Here is a 19,829-nt window from a genome sequence, read left to right on the forward strand (position 1 = left end):
GTGAGTTTCTCTCAATAGAGAGGTGAGATGGCTAGTGAGGATAGTTTTCTAGTCTTGGTACACCACATAGGAGGGATTAAGAGAAAAACCAGGTCCGGTGTGAAGTTCACCGATAAGGATCTGTATTATTGTGAGCCCTACGACGAGCTACGATGTCCTCGTTAGCTCTGTGCTGGTGAAGCTTGATCTGGAAGGAGTGAAAAGGGTTAAGAAGTTTTTCTATCGCATTCCAACCACTGTGCTCCATGATACGGTGAAGTATGATTGTTTTACGATCGGGAGTGATGAGGACTTGCAGGTCATGTTTATTTGTCGCAGGCAGTTTCCTGAAGTGAGGACACCAGAGCTGTTGGCAAAGTTGGTTGACGTGGTATCCAGCTCGGGTGGTTCGAACCGGAATACCAACACTATAGTCACGGTGGCCGGTTCAAGCTCGAGACCTGCGGTTGCTTCATCCTCCGTACCGGTGTATGAGCCACAGATCCAGCCTGTCGCCTCCCCTTCGTTCGCTGTTGATCTCAGCGGCAACGTTGGCGACGAGGTTCGATATGGGGAACATCTTCCGATCGAAGTACATTGTCCAACACCAGATGGTGTTGGTGAAGGATTGTTTGGTGATCCAGATGACGATGATGTGGAGCCAGATATGATCGCTGATGACAGTGGCGATGATCTCGGAGCGAGTGATCCGAGAGGGGCGACAGGTGGATCTAGTTCCGGTACACAGCAGTACCCACCCCATTTTTCATCGTTGGACCTGGATGCCATGAGGCAGGATGGACATGCTGGGCAGCTTACTGGATTCGGCGCTAGAGATACGGAAGGGTCTGCCAGTATTACAGAGTTCCAGGTTGGTCAACAATTTCAGGATAAAGAGATGTGGCCTCTGCAGGCAAGCAGGACATACTCGTCGGAGTTGTCCGCAGGCCGGAGGAGCCACCCACACAGGGGAGAATGAGTAGGAGCGTGCTGTTGTGTGTTTTTGTTTGTCTTTAGGTCGTCAGTTGTATTTTATTTTCGTTAGAAAGCGATGTTCTAGGTATGGTCATTTATAATTTTTTTAGTGATGAACTTTGTATTTCGACCGACATATGTATGTTGAATGTCTTTCTAATTATGAAATTAAGTTACATAAGCAAAGTACACATTATGTGGAATTGACTAATACAAAATACAATAACATCAAAGTAACTGTTGCATGAACTAATGACCTAGGGCACTCAGACATAACACCGATAACCAAAATAAAATACATAAGACAAACATAAAGAGCCATCATAAACCATCATCCCCCAATCATCTAAACAGGTGCGACCCCGTGCCACAACTGCGTGGAACCCGTGTCCTCTGACCTCTCCGTATAAACGGCTCCTCATCCTCAATATCGTCGCCATCGTCATCCGGAGCAGGCTGTGTGGGCGTCCCGGGCGGGACATGTACGGGTCTGGATGATGACGGCCCAGCAACTGAATGTGACCCAACAGTATGTGCGGATGCTGGCGTCCCACCGAGGGCAAAAGCCTGCACAGGAGCCGCCGTGGGAGGCTCGTTCAAATCTACATCTAGCGGAGCCTGTGTCCCTGTCGTCTAATCCCGTCCTCGGGCAGCCTCATCCTCCTGCATGATGGTCTGGATATCATCAAGGAAATGTGGTCCACCGAACTCGGCAACAATCCCATCACCAGCAAGGAAGTCTGGAAACATGGACCCGGGACTCACCCATGGTGTACTCTCCTGAAGTGTCTGGTCGTCACCGGGAACACCGACAAAGTAATCTCCGAGCGGACCTATGCCAAGCCCCGTGGCAGTCTGACTCGAGGGACCTCCCACACCAGATCCACACCACTCACCATCATGCCCCCCGTGAACGGGCCTAGCATCCCCCATAGCAGCACCTCCTCCAGCTGCACCCCGACCATGATTAGGGACATCGTCTCTAGCAGCAGCCCCCCTCCTCCTGCCTCCACGCCCACGTCGTCTCCCGCCCCCTACCAGCCTTATCACCCTCCTCCATAGCATGATCCAGCCACCGCCACTCACGCTGGCTACGACGTGTCCCGACTCGAGCTCTCCTATCAACTCGACGCCTGTCAGGAACGTCGTCGACTCGATCCATATCAGGAACTCAGCCGGCACCCCTCTGCGTCGCCTCGTCCGGAATAGGAATACCTCTCGGATCCCCCAAGTACATCTCTGGTGACAAGAATCTCTTTCCGTGCTGATGCCACCATCCCAAGAACTCATGCGACGGACCCGGGTCGGCCACGATGTCGAACTGTAAAATGTGCTCCGCTCGAGTCTCCCAGTGAAGATGCCAGTACTCTAAGTGGGATGGGAACCATCGGTCACCTCCTCTCCCGTCCTTCGACATCAAGAAGTCGATGTTCAGGGCGGGATGCGGTGGGGGCTGTACGCCGCCAAACTGTGGTAACACTCTATCAGCCTGATGCCACTCAACCACCGCAAAATATATCAGGGACGTCACACACCGCCATAACATCGTATGCCTAGGCTCCAAGACCTCCGGATGAACTACCTGGAAGTCTACGCTCAGAGTCTTGGATTTTTCCCCTTTTCCAAAAGTGGTGTGGAGGGGCAAAAATCCCAGTGGCTTTATTGGTGTGTCACCTAGTCCATACAAGGTGTCGGGGTAAGCTCTTAACTCTTTCTCATCCAACCCTAGCTTGTCAAAAGCGGGCTTAAAGAGGATGTCTGCTGAGCTCCCCTGGTCTACTAAGGTTCTGTGGAGATGGGCATTTGCCAGGATCATAGTTATCACCACTGGATCATCGTGTCCAGGGATTATTCCTTGCCCATCTTCTTTGGTGAATGAGATGGTGGGGAGGTCGGATGACTCTCCTCCGACCTGATAGACTCTCTTGAGGTGCCTTTTGCGAGAGGATTTTGTGAGTCCCCCTCCGGCGAACCCCCCTGAGATCATATGGATATGTCTCTCTGGAGTCGGCGGTGGTGGGTCTCTTCTGTCTATATCATCTCGCTTCCTCTTTCCATGACTGTCTGACCTTTCTATGAGATATCTGTCAAGCCGACCTTCTCTAGCCAGCTTTTCTATCACATTTTTAAGGTCGTAACAATCGTTCGTGGAGTGACCATATATTTTATGGTACTCACAGTAGTCGCTGCGGCTTCCCCCCTTTTTATTTTTGATGGGTCTGGGGGGTGGCAGCCTTTCAGTGTTGCAAATTTCTCTGTATACATCCACTATTGAAACTTTTAGAGGAGTATAAGAGTGATACTTTCTTGGTCTGTCGAGACCGAGTTCTTCCTTCTTCTTGGTCTCCCTCTCCCTCTCTTTTGTTGAGGGAGGGTGCCCAGATCGCCAACTCAGGTCTCTCAGCTTAGCATTTTCCTCCATGTTGATGTACTTTTCAGCTCTTTCCTACACATCACTCAAGGAGATGGGGTGTCTTTTGGATATGGACTGTGAGAAGGAACCTTCTCTAAGCCCATTGACTAACCCCATTATTACTGCCTCGGTGGGCAGGTCTTGAATCTCCAAACATGCTTTGTTGAACCTTTCCATATAGGCTCGTAGGGATTCTCCGACCTCCTGTTTTATTCCTAGGAGGCTTGGTGCATGTTTCACTTTGTCTTTCTGGATAGAGAACCTCATCAAGAACTTCCTCGAGAGGTCTTCAAAACTGGTTATTGACCTCGGAGGGAGGCCCTCGAACCATTTCATCGCTGCTTTCGACAGAGTTGTCGGAAAAGCCTTGCAGCGTGTCGTATCAGAAGCATCAGCCAGATACATCCGGCTTTTGAAATTGCTTAGGTGATGCTTTGGATCTGTGGTTCCGTCATAAGGGTCCATATCTGGGCTCTTGAAGTTCCTCGGAACTTTGGCCCTCATTATGTCCTCACTAAAGGGATCCTCCCCTCTTAGGGGCGTTTCTTCTCGGTCGTCGCAGGAGTTCCAACCTTTGAGGGAGGATTCTAACTTCAAGAGTTTTCTTTCTAACTCTTTCCGTCATTCCATCTCCTCTTTTAGGTTCTTTTCAGTCTCCCTTTGTCGCTCCCGTTCCTACTCTAACTGCTCCAGGCGACTTTGGTGGACGTGGACTAATCCCATGAGCTCAGTTGCATGGGATGGTCCATCCTTCTCGGATTCGCGCCCTTCTGAGGAATTTACCTTCGGATTTTTTACTCCGGAGGTACCTTCCCTATGAGGGTCGCTGGTTCCCTGGTGGAAGGCCATGTCTGCGTTATTGTTTCCAGTGTCCAGATTCTCTTGTTCAGAATCTGTCTCCACATGTCCTTCTTCAGGGGATCTATCCGCCATCACTGGTTGATCTCTCGGGTCCCCGGCAACGGCGCCAATGTTACGTTAGGTAACCGGAGATTAATGGACTGGATGGCGTGGGTTGGCCCAATCGTTCGTAAGAGGAGGTCTTCGAGTGGGTTTGCACCTTGAGGGCCTCCGTCCGACTTGTGAGCGTGAAGGAATGGGGGGTGGTACCTGCAAAGACACTCCGATGCCTAAGTTAGCAAGAGTGTGAGCAGGTCTAGAGAGTATTGGGACTTAGAGATACCTGAGGGGTGTCAGGGTATTTATAGTGGTGAGCCAATAACCATCGTTGGAGTAATGCCACTTTTCTAGGGTGTTAACTGTCCCTTTATTTTAGGGAAGTTAAGATATGGCCTATGGAAGTGGGTAGAGAGATTCTTGGGGCAGTTACTCATTTGAATGAGTGCTTATCTGCCAACTAATCCTCGTTCCCGACTTCCTTTGAACAGGTCGTGTCGAGCACCGACTTCGTATACGAAGATTGATGCTAGGGGAGGTCCAATCTCTTGGATTAGGCCTTTCGCTTTGAACCTGGGTCTTTACTATTGGGTCAGGGTATGAACAGATGGGTTCTCGTCAAAATTAAAGATATTATATAATTTAAAATACAACCATACTAGAAATATATTAAAATATATAATATATAATAAAATATATAATATATATTAAAAATAAATTTAATTATATATATTTATATATAAATATATTAATAACTAATTTTAATATACATTTAATTTTTTTAGCATAATATATACACAAGATAAAAATATATAAAATAATTGAGTTAGGTGACGATGGTCATAGATAAAGTTCTGGTTTGTTAATGTTTTAAGGAGAAAAAAATTCTTAAAATATTATAAGGACTACAAAAAATGTTAAACGACTTCAATAAATTTTTTAAGACAACAAAAAAAATAATTTTTTGTACTCATATATAATATAAATCATCTTGGTTTTTATCTATTTTTTTTTTTTTAAATGACTCTTCCAGTATTAAATTTTTATTTCTTAGCATTTTATAAACACACTTTTACAGCGAAACCCAAAGTATTTGTTATAAGCAAGAGGGAGAGAACCGTTAACATAATGGAACAACAGCATGGGGAAGGAGAGGAGTGAGGAAAGATAGATAGTGGAAGGTAAGAATATTACCCTCTTTATGGAGAAACAAGCCAAGATTTAGGCAAAAAAATTGTGGACCCAGTAACAAAATAGGACCAAACCAGCAAAGCCCATTTCAAAATACCTCACAAACTAGCAAGACAAAAAAAAGCCCTGACCCAAACCAGAGGCCCCAACTGACCCTGACTAAATTTTGTCAAATAGTAAACAAAGCAACCTTTCCCCGTCCAAAAAAAAAAAAGCAACCTTTCAGAAAACCAAAATAGCCAAACAAGGATTATTTTACCTACCAAATCTTTTCTTATTATCGTTGATTATCAGAATTTTCAAGTTCATTAACTCTTGTCATCTTGTGGTTTTCCTTATAGCGAATAAAACAGGTGACACAACACAATGTATCAATATCTAAGTGTAAGAACAAGTAATATGAAATATGAAACATTGAAACAAAGTTGTAATAACTTGACTTGCAAGACATAGACTCCCATATAAATCTATAACATGCTGACAAAGAAGCATTTTGTATTCACTAATCTTCTAATATTGCTTTCACTAAAACAAAAAGAAAACAGTGCTTCATCCAAGTAAATTAAATACTGTGATTGTGATGAACTTAAAGTCAACTACTTGTAGATATTAGATACTGCAAGTAAACACTTTTAACACTATCATGCTACAGGAATCACCCTCCATTTATTCTATAAATTTAGGTTTTTAAGTGATAATACCATTCTTTGGTTTCACAGTTCTGTGTTGCAAAGGTTGGTAGGTGCTACTGAAGAGGATAATGAGAAGTTTCTGTTGAAGCTGAGGGAAAGAATAGAGAGGTATATGTATCCATTGTTAAAGAGTTTAATTATTTTTTTGAACAGTTTTAAATTGCAAAACTTTCCTTTTCCTTTGAATATTTTCTAAAGTTGGAATAAAAGCTAGCCTATAAGGGAAAAGAACCACTCTCCTTATATTATATACAACATCAAGCATCCCATACTACCCGATGTGCGACTTTGAGCACCCCATAATACCCAAATCCCTAATACATTGCTTTAAGGTCCTCCAAGTTCTGGAAAAACCACACTCCTTTTGGCTCTGGCAGGAAAGCTTGGTCAAGATCTTAAGGTTAAAGTGCTTCTTTCATGTATGCATCAATCATATAACCTAATCAAACCACTTATATCCAATTTTTGCTGATAAATATGCTGCAGGTTAGTGGCAGAGTTACCTATAATGGCCATGAAATGAATGAGTTTGTACCTCAAAGAACTGCAGCATACATTAGCCAGAATGATGTTCATATTGGAGAAATGACTGTGAGGGAAACCTTGGCTTTCTCAGCAAGGTGTCAAGGGGTTGGTTCAAGATTCGGTTAGTCGAATTTCACCCTAAATTGTTCTTGTTGAAGAAGATAGCTTCCATATCTGTAACCTGTAGTCTAAGCATGACTTATAATTACTTTTTGCTATGTGCAGACTTGCTTTCTGAACTAACAAGACGAGAGATAGCAGCAAAAATTAAACCCGACCAAGATATCGATATATACATGAAGGTGAAAGGAACTATCTCCATGCTCCACTGGAAAATCTGCATAGCAAATTATCAAGCATTACTATTTCTATAGAAATGAACTTCAGCAATTGATTCTATTATACATTACCACCTTAGCCATACTCTTTCCTCCTAAGTTCAGTTAAACTGTTAATTTTGATTGATACACAACCTTTTGATCTTATTGGCTTTCTAATAATACTAGGCAACAGCATCTGAAGGCCAGGAAGCAAACCAGATGATAACAGAATATATACTAAAGGTGACATCTTCAACTTCAAGTAGTTCTGAGTTCTGATTTCTCACAATATTGCATCATCACAAACGCAAATACTGTCTTTATGGTTTCTACTATTTATCTAATTTGTGATTTACAGATCTTGGATTTAGAAATATGTGCTGATACTCTAGTAGGGGATGAAATGTTGCGCGGTATATCCGGAAGACAAAGAAAGCGTGTTACCACAGGTAGTGATCAAACTCTTAGTCCATCAATTTTGTGTGTATTATTTGCAGGGAAGATGTTGATTGGTCCGGCGAAAGCTTTGTTCATGGATGGCATATCTACTGGGCTAGACAGCTCCACAACTGTTCAAATCATGAAATGCCTTAGACAAATTGTTCATATTCTAAAGTGAACTGCATTTATAGCCTTATTGCAACCAGAGCCAGAGACATATGAGCTTTTTTCATTAAAACAAGATGCTACATTTTTCAATTTTTCTTGCAGCTTTTCCTATTAAAGCGTGGAGGGCAAGAAATTTATGTCGACCCATTAGGCCGTCATTCTTACCAACTCATCAACTACTTTGAGGTATAATGTGTCTCAAAAAGCTCAAAGATCATAAAGAAAAAGACAATTATATAACTGCTTATAGTTTCTACTTTTAATTAGTCTGTTAAAGGGGTCAATAAAATCAGAGATGGATGTAACCCTGCAACTTGGATGTTGGAAATCACAACTCCAGCACGAGAAATGGATTTAAATGTTGACTTTTCTGATATATATAAAAATTCAGAACTTTATAGGTAATCTTCTTTGTAATCTTACTCATTTTTCTACTAAACAACTTTGATATTTCTTAGTTATTATAAAAGCTGTGTTCTTATGCTGAAAAAATGTTTGCCTACACCTTAGGAGAAATAAAGATCTTGTAGCAGAATTGAGCAAGCCTGCTCCTGGTTCCAAGGAACTTAGCTTTCCTACTCAATATGCACAACCATTTTTCATCCAATGTATGGCTTGTTTGTGGAAACAACATTGGTCATACTGGCGCAATCCTCCATATACTGCTGAGATATTTGTTCACTAAATTTGTAGCTTTGATGTTTGGAACCATGTTCTGGGATCTTGGATCCAAAACGTGAGTTACTATCTTGATTAAATATTCTGAATTAAGGTCAAGAAATTTGTAGGACAAGAAATCTGATCCCCTTTGAGTTAACTTGTAGGACAAGAAAACAGGATCTGTTTAATGCTATAGGTTCAATGTACAATGCTGTTCTCTTCAACTTGGGGTCCAGAATGATTCTTCTGTTCAGCCAGTGGTTGCCATGGAAGGAACCGTCTTTTATAGAGAAAGGGCGGCCGGAATGTATTCGGCCTTCCCATGTATTTTCACAGGTAATTTGATTAATCTTTTGGGAAGTTATAGTTTCAGAGTTAAGAGTACTAATTAATGTAACCTGATCCATTTTGTTTCACTCTAGGTTCTAATAGAGCTACCATATATTCTTGCACAAGCTGTAACATATGGCCTCATAGTTTATGCAATGATTGGATTTGATTGCAAATTCTTTTGGTATATCTTCTTCATGTACTTCACCTTCTATGGCATGATGGCTGTGGCCATAACCAACATGTTGCTTCAATTGTGGCTAGTGCATTCTATGCAATTTGGAATCTCTTCTCGGGATTTGTTGTCCCTAGACAAGTACAAAATGCAATGAATAATTCCATGTTAGGAAATTATGTACATACTAATGGTGTTCTTTTTTTATGTCAGAGCAGTGCTGTGTGGTGGAGATGGTACTATTGGGCATGTCCAGTGGCTTGGACCTTATATGGATTGGTTGCATCTCAATTTGGAGACATAACAAGTAGAATTGAGTCAAATGAGTGGAAGAGTTTCTGAGGAGATACTTTGGTTATAGAGAGATGATTTTGTTGGAGTTGCTGCAACTCTGGTTGTTGCTTTTGCTGTGCTCAAGTTTCTGTGAAACTCTTCAATTTCCGAAAGAGATAGAATAGAAATTAGAATACATGCTTTCAAGTTTCAAGTCCAACATTGTATAAATAAAAAGAGTTCGTTGTTTAGTTTTATATCCAAATCCAAGGAGGTACAGTTTTAGTACTCTCCCTCTGTACTTTAATTTGGAAAGACTGAAAAGAAATTTGTTATTTACAAATATTTAGTTGTATGTTATAATTCTTAACAAATTTTAGTCATCAAATTAATTTTTAATCTTTTATTCGTAATAATCTTCCTATCAATCTTCTATATGCTGAAACATCTGGAATTGGATCTCCTTCTCTGGCACTCAGTTTGATGTTGGCATCTATAGGAACAAATGCGGGCTTGCATGTCATGAAGTTAGTGTCTTCTAACAAGGAAATGGTATATTTCCGTTGAGTGAAAGAAATGCTTTTGGAAGAGCATCTCCAATGGGGTGTTTTTAGAGTATCATTTTTTATATTTTCAAAAAAATTGATTTAGAATTGAAATTTTTATTGGAGTTGATTGATGAAATGCAGTATTACCTTAATAGAGAACTAATAAAATTTTGCTATTCATATAATTATGTTAAAAATAATTAAAAAAATATAAAATTCTACTTGAATTGAAACTAAGCATTAAAGGGACAAGTTTCATTTCTAATTTTAAATCATTATTTATGACAAATAGTCATACAAATGTTCAAAATGAAATTGAAATTAAAACTGGCATTGGAGATGTTCTAACTAATTAGTTTAGAGTTGGTCTAATTTTGCTTGAATATAGTTACTTAAATGTGGTACAAAGGTTTGACCTTAGTATGTTTTTAAATTCAGTTTTGTTAAGTAGATAATGATTTTTGTAAACAATGTGAACAATAAGTTCTAAAATTGACCCAATAAAGTAAAAAAACATTCCTCTCCTAAACTTTAACATTAGGATAATCATTTGCATACTTAGTGAATTAAACATCCAGCCATTATTAACTGTACATGAGTAAATCGAATCAAAAAAATAATGAACACAATCAAGAGAGGCTAAAGCATTAAGCATTATTATTGTATTAATCCATCTCTTGAATTAGTAAATATATAAAACTATAACAAATGTAGGATTATTCAAAATAATAAATGGATAATTTTTTTTTCTTTTTCGTACATCAAGAGAGGCTAAAAATAGAGACCTTTACAGAGGAAAGGAGAACAAATAGCATTTGAGCTATATTTCATTAATTATCTTAAATAATTCTATAAATATAATATAAATATCAGTTATTTTTTGTGAAATATTTTTAAAAAATCCAAACAGAAGATTACCTACAAAAAATAAGTACAAGTTAATTCATTCTCAATCATTGAATTTATCGTCACCAAAAAAATCATTGAATTTATCTTATTATTTATAAAGTGGAGCTAAGGGAGATATAGGGAGGGAGGAGCGGCAGTTGCGGTGGTAAGATGGTTGGAATCATTCTGCGGTTCTCCGAACTTGATAACTTCTTTTACGTAGGCAGACAACACAAGTCTCCTCCATTAACAAACTTATTATTCTGCAGCAACAATGATGGAACCACACTCTGCTCCCACGCCCAAGAAGTATTCTAAGAAACCCAAATGTCAGTTTCTTTCTTCCTTCTTCTCCTTTCTTTCCACACTCTTTTATTTCTCTCTTATTAATTACTTTTTAATTGCTAGATTCAAAGTTCTCACAGCAAGAACTTCCTGCATGGAAACCAATCCTAACACCTGGTTGGGTAGGTATATATATTATATATTATATTATAATTCTACCAACAATAATGCAATCAATCATCATCTTTATTCTCTTTCAATTCCCAGGTCATTTCCACATTCACTGTCGTAGGAATCGTTTTCATCCCCGTCGGTCTTGCTTCATTGTTTTCATCAGAAAGCGTAATATATACATATATCTCTCTTTAATTCACCGCTATGTTCACCAAAATCAGCCATCAATATAAAATAAAAAAAGTTCAGGAACTACCAAATTTATTAAATTCTGGCCGGTAAAAGAAAAGTGAGTAATTCTACATTATTGGATGAAATTTCACGCCATTAAAAACATCGTTAATGGCTATTTGATAGTTACAAATCACAAAAGTTGCTGGCTCCTAGCGCTCCTCTATAAAAGAATCACACATATACTTATACACAGATACATTGATTGCTAATTTTAATGGTTGATTTTGGTGTACGAATGCATCCAGGTGGAAGAGGCTGCAATCAGATACGACGATAAATGCCTTAACGAGATCCATGCTCAAAACGCGGTGGCATTTATCAAAAGCGACATGACAAACAAGACATGCACGACATCATGGACCGTCGAACGCAAAATGCAAGGCCCTATCTTCATCTATTACCAGCTTGATAATTACTACCAGAATCATCGAAGGTATGTGAAGAGTAGAAATGACAAGCAGCTAGTGAATCCAGCATCTGAAGGAGACACAACAAATTGTTATCCACAAGACAAAACCAATGGTAGCATGCCAATTGTTCCATGCGGCCTCATTGCTTGGTCTCTCTTCAATGACACTTACAAGTTTTGGGTCAACACCAAGAGTTTGACCGTCAACAAGAAAGACATATCATGGGGGAGTGATAGATCCCACAAATTTGGCTCCAAGGTTTATCCCAAGAATTTTCAACTAGGAGGTCTAGTTGGAGGCGCGAAACTCGATGAAAACATACCTGTACTGTTATATCTACTTGATCTTTTTCTTTTGATACACTGACAGTGTAAAATAGTCGTTTTAAACTTTTTAAACTGTTTGGTTTTATGCATGAATTAATATGTACCAGTTGAATCAACAAGAGGATCTGATTGTTTGGATGAGAACGGCAGCACTGCCATCTTTCAGAAAACTGTATGGGAAGATTGAGACTAACCTGGAAGTGAATGATAGTGTAGAAATAGTGATAGAGAACAATTATAACACATATGAGTTTGGTGGGAATAAGAGGCTCATTCTATCAACTGCAACTTGGATTGGTGGAAAGAATCCCTTCTTAGGCATGGCATACCTTTTTGTTGGTGGGGTATCCTTGCTCTGCGCTATAGTATTCATACTACTCTATGTCATCAAGCCAAGGTAAACAAAATGCTATAATTTTATTTTATTTACTTAACTTCTGAATTTCAAACTTATTTTCCATTCCAAACTTATGTGCAGGCCTCTTGGGGATCCCTCCTACTTGTCTTGGAACAAAAATCCAGGGATTCTAAAATGATTATTGCTATCATTTTTTTTTTAAGTTCATTAGGTGTATATAAACATTGTGATGTGAGTGAAAGTAACCATGCTGTATGTGTTCCGATTCTCCTATTGAAATGAAATTTAATAGGACTGAAATGAAATTTAATTAATAATGACAGAGACAAGTAAACCAAATAAATGTGTATGAATGCCTAAAATGACTAAAATATATTACAATTGTGCCTACATTTAGTAACAGGAACAATGAATAGAAGAAAAATAAAAGTCCCAAGTTATTGGTTCCTAAAATCTACTGCCATTTATTATTAGCATCAGTTTATGCACCTGCCACCATCTTTAATTCCAAACAATTTGGTGAGCCATTTACTGATTCATACTTTAAGTCATTCCTCCAATGGAACTTATACATTAATGCCTGTTGGGCAAATTCAGGAAACAGTTGAGATCAATTTCGTCTACAATTATCTAACCTTGCCCTTAAACAATTATCAATTTGATAGCTCCAAAAAAATTGAATGTTATTTGTACATAAGCAATAGTAACTGATATAAATATAACAATACTCCTTAGCTTGTTCTTTTCTCCTTTAATACTCAAAACGTCCATCAAACTCTGCAATAAACACTAACGTTTGGTTGATGTATTTGATGAAACATAGATACAGAGACACAGACATTAAAGACATGGACATAAAATATTTGTGTCTATGTATTGTGTTTGGCAAAAATAAGAAACAAGACACATATATTTAAAAAAGACTGAATTACCCTTCATTCAACCACAAGTTTTACCACCATTACAATACACCTATTATCCCAAACAATGTATGCCATCACCATTAAATTTTTATTTCTTCTAATAATTTTTTATTTCTTCTAATACCATCTTAAATTATCATTTAAATATTAAATATATAATTATTCTTGAAAAAAAATAAAAAATTAAAGTTCAGAATTTATCAAAGATTAATCAAAATTTAAATAAATAAAAAAAATTAAATGTACAATTTTTTTTTTGAAAAAAATAAAAAAGTAAATTTAGTTGTAGAATCTAAAAGAGAAAGAAAAAAAAAAGATTTGGGAAGATAAGAAGACAAATTTTAAAAACTCAATAAGGGTAAAAGAGTAAAAAATTAGTGTCTCACAAGTTGTGTCTCAGTGTCTCACCAAATTGGAGGTACACAAATTTAGTGTCTCCGTGTCCATCCGTGTCCTCCCGTGTCCTTCGAAAATCTGTATCTCACCAAACCAAACAACAGACATGTGTCACCGTGTACCACTGTGTCTATGTCTCAGTGTCTATGTCTACATCTACCACCACCACTCCTATTTCATTCCACCTACTTCATTCATAAACCATAAAACCATAATATTCATAGCTGCCATCACTACTCTACACATCACTGAAGGAACACAAAGAAAGATCAATGAATCAATGGACTCTTCCAACTCACCTGATCCCACACCATCTTTTGACTTTAGATCCACAACTCAGAACAGCAACTTCTTGAGAAGCCTCTCCACAAAAGAAAACCCTCTCACAAAGCTACTTCAATCCCCTCCTCGCCTCTCATGTCCTACGCTTTCGCGCAGCCTCCAAACCTCTCCGGTTTCCTCTCCTCTCCATCAGAACTATACTCCTTCTTCTTCCCCTACAAAGCTCTCTCACCATTGTGACCCTCAAACCACATACCACTGCGCCTCCTCTGTCCTCAGAAACGATGGACAGATCCTCTCCATCGCCCTCTCCTCCAACGGCCTGGTCTACACCGGCTCCGAATCCAACCTTGTCAGGTTGTGGAAGCTCCCTGAGTTCACCGAGTACGGCCAACTGAGGACCAAGGCTTGCAGGGTGGTGGCTCTTGAGGTGTCCAACGACACGGTTTATGCAGCTTATGCTGATGGCAAGATTAGAGTATGGAGAAGAACATGGGATAAGGTTTTGAAGCATGTTCGTTTGGCTTCCATACCTAAGACTGTTGGCTATGTCCGCAGCTACATCGCCGGCAAAGACAAGACAGTAAGTATATATAATCATTCATGTGTCTCCTTCTATCAGATATGAAATAATTTCATATCATAGTATCAGAGCTTCTATATTTATGTCTTATATTAGGTGAAAACTCAAGTGCAGTCGACTTCGAAGTTAATAGGTAGATGAAAATTTAGTCAAATTAGTCAAATCATCTATCAACTCTCAACTATCAACTTCACATAAAGTCAACTACACCTGAGTTTCGACCCTTATATTAACGACTAAACACTAATTAAATGCAATTATCAGATGAAGCATAAGGGGCTAATCACATCAATGGCGATTAACACAGCAGAGGACATTCTATACACTGCTTCCCTAGACAAAACAGTCAAAGTATGGCGAATCTCTGACCTGAAGTGCATAGAGACAATCAAAGCTCACCCGGAGCCAATCAATGCCATCATTGTAGCTGATGATGGAGTTCTCTACACTGCCTCCGACGACGCCACGGTCCGAGTTTGGCGGCGCAACTTCTGCAGCCACGACCAGCCCCATTCCCTGACAGTTACCTTGCACGCCAAGCATTCTCCTGTAAAAGCCTTGACGCTTACCCCGGACGGCGCCATCTTGTACGGCGGCTGCACGGACGGCTACATCCACTACTGGCTAAAGGGTTGGTTTGCAGGGCAATTGCAATATGGTGGTTCAATCCAAGGCCACACACATGCAGTTATGTGCTTGGCTAGTGTGGCTAAGTTCATGGTTAGTGGTTCAGCTGATTCAACAAGCAGGGTTTGGGCTAGGGAGCAAGATGGCCAACACACTTGTTTAGCCGTTCTTGTTGGACATAGAGGCCCAATTAGGTGTGTAACTGCTTTCATTGGAGGAAGGTTGGCTGATGATAACATTGAAGATACTTGCACTGTTTGCACTGGTAGCCTTGATGGTGTCTTGAAGCTTTGGCGTGTCACTCATTCCAAGAATCTCGATACTAACAATCATAATCACTCCTCTTCACATTCTGCTGCTAAGTATTTTGAACTCTAACAGGGACTTCAACCACCACTAATCTATTGTAATCACTTGTTTCCTTGGAGTTATGGTAGTTTTATTGACATTTGTATCTTTGTTAAACTAAATAGAAAGTGATCAAGTTTAATGGAATAGGCAGTGTAAATGAGAAGGAATGATCTATTATTGAATGAGCTTTCAAGTTTGAACACTTGACATCAAAACAGGCCAACAATAATACGGTGAAAACTCAGGTGCAGTCGACTTCATATAAAGTTAGATGGCTCTCAGTTATCAACTTCACGTGAAGTCGACTGGACCTGAGTTTTCACCATAATACAAACATAAAAATGAAAGTGAAATAGATTGAATCATAATGCAAACACATACAACACACTACACTATTCTATTTGGCCAAGCCTTGTGTTCTGTGACTGCATATGTAAGGCATCGTTTGGATGTGCAGCAACATGATGATGAGTATTTGTTTCTCTCCTCTTTAGAAAGCGGTAAAGGCCATAACATAGCAAACGCAAAACACAAAGAATTGATATGGAAACCAAGGCTGATAGAAGATACCCTACAATTGAGTTGGAGCGCTTGCACCCAAACACAGCTCCAAGACACACCATTGCAGAGTAGTGATTCTGTAATTGGCATCCTTCAAATTTAATCGATGCACATTTAAGTTATATTATTATTATATTATTAAACGCGTTTAAAGAATATGCAAATATGAGGAAATTGGAAAGTGTGTGGAATAGTATATGCTTGCCTTCATGAGAACCGCTATAGTCCCTTTCTTGTCAAATAAGGAATAAGTACTCATGATCTCATATTAACCATTTTTTTCTTCTATTCAATTTCCAAGGACCTCCCTAGCCATGAATTCAGCATTCTTATATTCTTTTCTAAGTTGTATTCCACTTAATATTATGCTTTCTTTTTTTCTTTTAATTTCCTCTACTTCTCATTTTATCATTTAAAGATACAAAACAATTATATTGTTCCATTCGTGACTAATTTATTAGATTTACTTTAAATAAAACATTTATTAGTATCCAGGATGAAGTATTTTGATATTTTGGTAGAAACATTAAATACAAATATATACTACTAGTAAAACTTTATGAGTTAGGAGATTAAGAAGTTCATCTAGTTAGTAACTGAAAAGACTAAAAGAGAGCATGGTACGTGATGTGATGTGATGGGAATCATGTGAAGAACAACAAAAACAAAGATAATAATAATAATAATAATAATAATAATAATAATAATAATAATAATAATAATAATAATAATAAATAAAATAGAAATTAGAAGGAAAAAAAAAGAAATAAATATAAATACAAGAAATAAAGAATGTCATCAGCATCGTCATCGCCACAGAGCACAACTCCGACACACCGCCATCACCATTTCGGTACAAACATGTTGGAGAGGGCACTCTCCTCCCGCCGCGGCACTCTCTTCGCCGACGACGACGAATCTTCCGCCTCCGCTGCCAACGCTGACGAATCCAAGACCAAGAAGAACAACAATATCCTCTTCCGCGCCACCAACAGGGCTTCCAATTACATCTCCCGCCTCCTCGGAACCACCGCATCCGCCTCCTCCTCCTCCTCCACCTCCTACTGGCTTTGCGCCGCCGTGTTCCTGCTGCTCGTGGTCTTCGCTGCGTCCTCGTTGCTCTTCAATTCGCGCGGCTTCGTCTGCATCTCGTCCTACAACCCCGTCTCTCGCGCCGGATTCTTCGGCCTCGACGGCCTCGCTTCCGATTTTGGAACCCTCGGCGTGCCCTGGTGTAAGTTTCTACCGTCTGATCTGATCTCACTTCTTTTTTATCTTAGGGTTTGTAATTTTGTCTTGATTCGGTTTTCGTTTGGATCGAGAGTGCGAAATTTAAAATGCTAGCTAGATTGTTTCTGGAAGATCAAACTGAACTGTTAAAATGTGATTCATTTAATTATTTCCGGATCCTGATCCTGATTTGAGCTACATTCCTTAATTAGTTGTTTATGGATTTCGCATTATTCACTTCATTAAATTCTTTATATTAGACAAGCTCACAGTTCAAAGATAGCGGCAATTCTAATTAGTATTATTATTTTGATATGCTATAAATGAGCTCAATAAAGCAACCGTTCATGAGATTTTGGAGCTGAGAATTAGATGTTGATTTTATGACATTTTATGTCCCTCTTTTTGCCTTAAGTCAGAAGGAAAACATTGTTGAAGTTTGAATATACACTTTGAAATCATTTAGTCGTACACTTTGTTTTTGCTGGATGCTTATAGTCTCATCCTTGGTAAAGGCAGATCGAAACTTGGTAAAACAGTAGAATGGACATCGAAAGATCTGCTTAGAGCTTTAGAAGAATTTGTGCCTATATATGAAACTCGGCCAATCAAAAACAACATGTATGGGATGGGTTTTGACCACAGCTTTGGGCTTTGGTTTATGACCCGATGGTTGCAACCAGAACTGATGATTGAGAGTGGTGCTTTCAAGGGACATTCAACTTGGGTTTTGCGGCAGGCTATGCCAGACAGACCAATTATTTCTCTTTCACCTAGGCATCCAGAAAAGTATCTGAAAAAGGGACCTGCCTATGTTGATGGAAACTGCACATATTATGCTGGAAAGGACTTTGTTGATTTTGGAAGTGTTGACTGGCCCAAAGTGATGAAGAAACATGGGATTACTGACCTTAGTCGCGTGCTTATATTTTTCGATGACCATCAGAATGAATTGAAAAGGTTACTTCCAAAATCTTTGACATTCTTGGTTCAATAGTTGATTGTTTTGATGAAACTTCTGTTGCTTATTATTATTGTTATTTTATATATGTTAATGAGCAGAGTTGAGCAAGCCTTGAAAGCTGGATTCCGACATCTTGTGTTTGAGGACAATTATGACACTGGAACTGGTGACCATTATTCATTGAGGCAGATATGTGATCAAGCTTATATAAGTGGTGTGTAATATCTCGCCTTCCTAGTGTATTATGATATTCTAATGAAATTTCTTTTCCTGTCAGTATATTCTAGTGAATTTAATTACATTACAATATACGTATACTGGCACAAGCGTGGTTGGTATTAGATCTCAATTATAGATCCATAATACCCTTTGACCAAACTTAAAAAAATATTTGCCTGACTTGAGGACTGTGTTATGGCATTGGTTACTGTACGAATTGAGGGATTTGAAGCTGGAGAGAAAATTGTGGAAAGTTGCATAAATTTCATTATTGAATCATTCTCTATTCAAAATCAGAAGTGGTTATCTCAATACTAGAAAACTTACTGAACTTGTTCCTTTGTTTATGTCAGGCGGTGGACACAGCTGCTTTAAAGACAGTGACGAAGCTAGGGTCAGATCGAGAAGGAAGAAATTCTGGGAGAAAGCAGTTGATATCGAAGAACTGTGTGGGCCAGATGAAGCATGGTGGGGAGTTAGAGGCTACATGCGTGATAACTTCAATCACAGCAACAAGCCAATATCATATGAACAACATTTCCAGAACAGCCGGTATATTGAATCTATTCTCGATGTTTACTGGGAACTCCCTCCTGTTGCCGGCCCTTCCCTAACCCATCAAACAAGGTATGATCCTGCTCGTGTGTCTAGTCCTATCGTTGAAGATGGCCGATATGGCTTGTTCCAAAGGCTTGGTTTGTCCAAATTTGACAACTCTGTATTTAATGGATACACTCAAATGGTTTATCTACAGATATCTAAATAGTCATTTAGATTTGCTTAGACGGGGGTATGGATGTAGTAGATGAGTTTTGTACCTGTATTATGTACGAATTGTTGCTTCAGCCTGATTTGGCTTAAAATGTAGTGTTCTTTTATTCTTATTTTCCTCTTTTTTTGAAATTCAAGCTAGTCACCTTTGCTCACTGCTCAATTCTTCCTAATTTGGTTTATTTACTTGTTCTTGTTAATGTAACTTTGTCTTGGTATTTTATAGACTCACGACCACGAGTTCTGTTTGCTAATCGAAATGGTCTAGCTAGTAGCTAATGCAAATTTTTGTACATATGTGCCGTTCATTTCTTATTTTCTCGAGTCAAAGATATAACATTAACGACTAGCATGGAGACTAAATTTCCACGGTCGACCTTAAGATTTATGATTTTTACTATTTTAGTCTCTCAAATTTTAAGATTCACTATACTGGTTCACGAGATCCGGCTCCAGGCACTATATTAGTTCCTGGATCCTTTCCAGCGTCGAGTCAATGAACGAAATATTAAGTTAGTTTTGACTTATAACGTTAGACACATGGTTAAATAGTATCTTTTGGTTTTAGCTCTTAAACAAGGCAAAAACGAAATTGTTTTGAAGAATAAAGGGAGATATATGTACATCATATAAACTCTTCTTCCTCTTTTTATTTTTGTC

General features: G+C 39.1%; 3 protein-coding genes and 1 pseudogene across 4 annotated transcripts; all 4 read left to right on the forward strand.

Annotated features, from left to right (window-relative positions):
- Positions 1–4,088: 4,088 nt before the first annotated feature.
- On the forward strand, positions 4,089–9,108 carry LOC112703657 (ABC transporter G family member 40-like; annotated as a pseudogene).
- Positions 9,109–10,538: 1,430 nt separating this feature from the next.
- Positions 10,539–12,576, forward strand: LOC112704163 (ALA-interacting subunit 3). Of its 2 annotated transcripts, XM_072199809.1 has the most exons (7): positions 10,539–10,641; positions 10,745–10,804; positions 10,884–10,942; positions 11,028–11,102; positions 11,414–11,902; positions 12,012–12,301; positions 12,383–12,576. In XM_072199809.1, the coding sequence occupies exons 2-7, from the start codon at positions 10,750–10,752 to the stop codon at positions 12,438–12,440; spliced, it is 1,026 nt and encodes a 341-aa protein (XP_072055910.1). In that variant the 5' UTR covers positions 10,539–10,641; positions 10,745–10,749; the 3' UTR covers positions 12,441–12,576. The 2 variants fall into 2 exon arrangements, with proteins under 2 accessions (XP_072055910.1, XP_072055911.1); XM_072199810.1 differs by lacking the exon at positions 11,028–11,102 and having other exon boundaries at positions 10,563–10,641.
- A 1,194-nt stretch (positions 12,577–13,770) lies between these two features.
- On the forward strand, positions 13,771–15,568 carry LOC112703658 (protein JINGUBANG). The gene is made up of 2 exons (XM_025755209.3): positions 13,771–14,446; positions 14,711–15,568. Exons 1-2 carry the CDS (start codon positions 13,862–13,864, stop codon positions 15,449–15,451), a joined length of 1,326 nt encoding a protein of 441 aa, XP_025610994.2. The 5' UTR covers positions 13,771–13,861; the 3' UTR covers positions 15,452–15,568.
- A 1,181-nt stretch (positions 15,569–16,749) lies between these two features.
- LOC112703659 (uncharacterized) lies at positions 16,750–19,282 on the forward strand. Its single transcript, XM_025755210.2, has 4 exons — positions 16,750–17,219; positions 17,731–18,175; positions 18,278–18,393; positions 18,752–19,282. The coding sequence occupies exons 1-4, from the start codon at positions 16,778–16,780 to the stop codon at positions 19,162–19,164; spliced, it is 1,416 nt and encodes a 471-aa protein (XP_025610995.1). The 5' UTR covers positions 16,750–16,777; the 3' UTR covers positions 19,165–19,282.
- The last annotated feature ends 547 nt before the right edge of the window (positions 19,283–19,829 follow it).

This window comes from Arachis hypogaea, chromosome 7, assembly GCF_003086295.3.
Source record: "Arachis hypogaea cultivar Tifrunner chromosome 7, arahy.Tifrunner.gnm2.J5K5, whole genome shotgun sequence".
In the NCBI taxonomy this organism is placed as follows: Eukaryota; Viridiplantae; Streptophyta; class Magnoliopsida; order Fabales; family Fabaceae; genus Arachis; species Arachis hypogaea.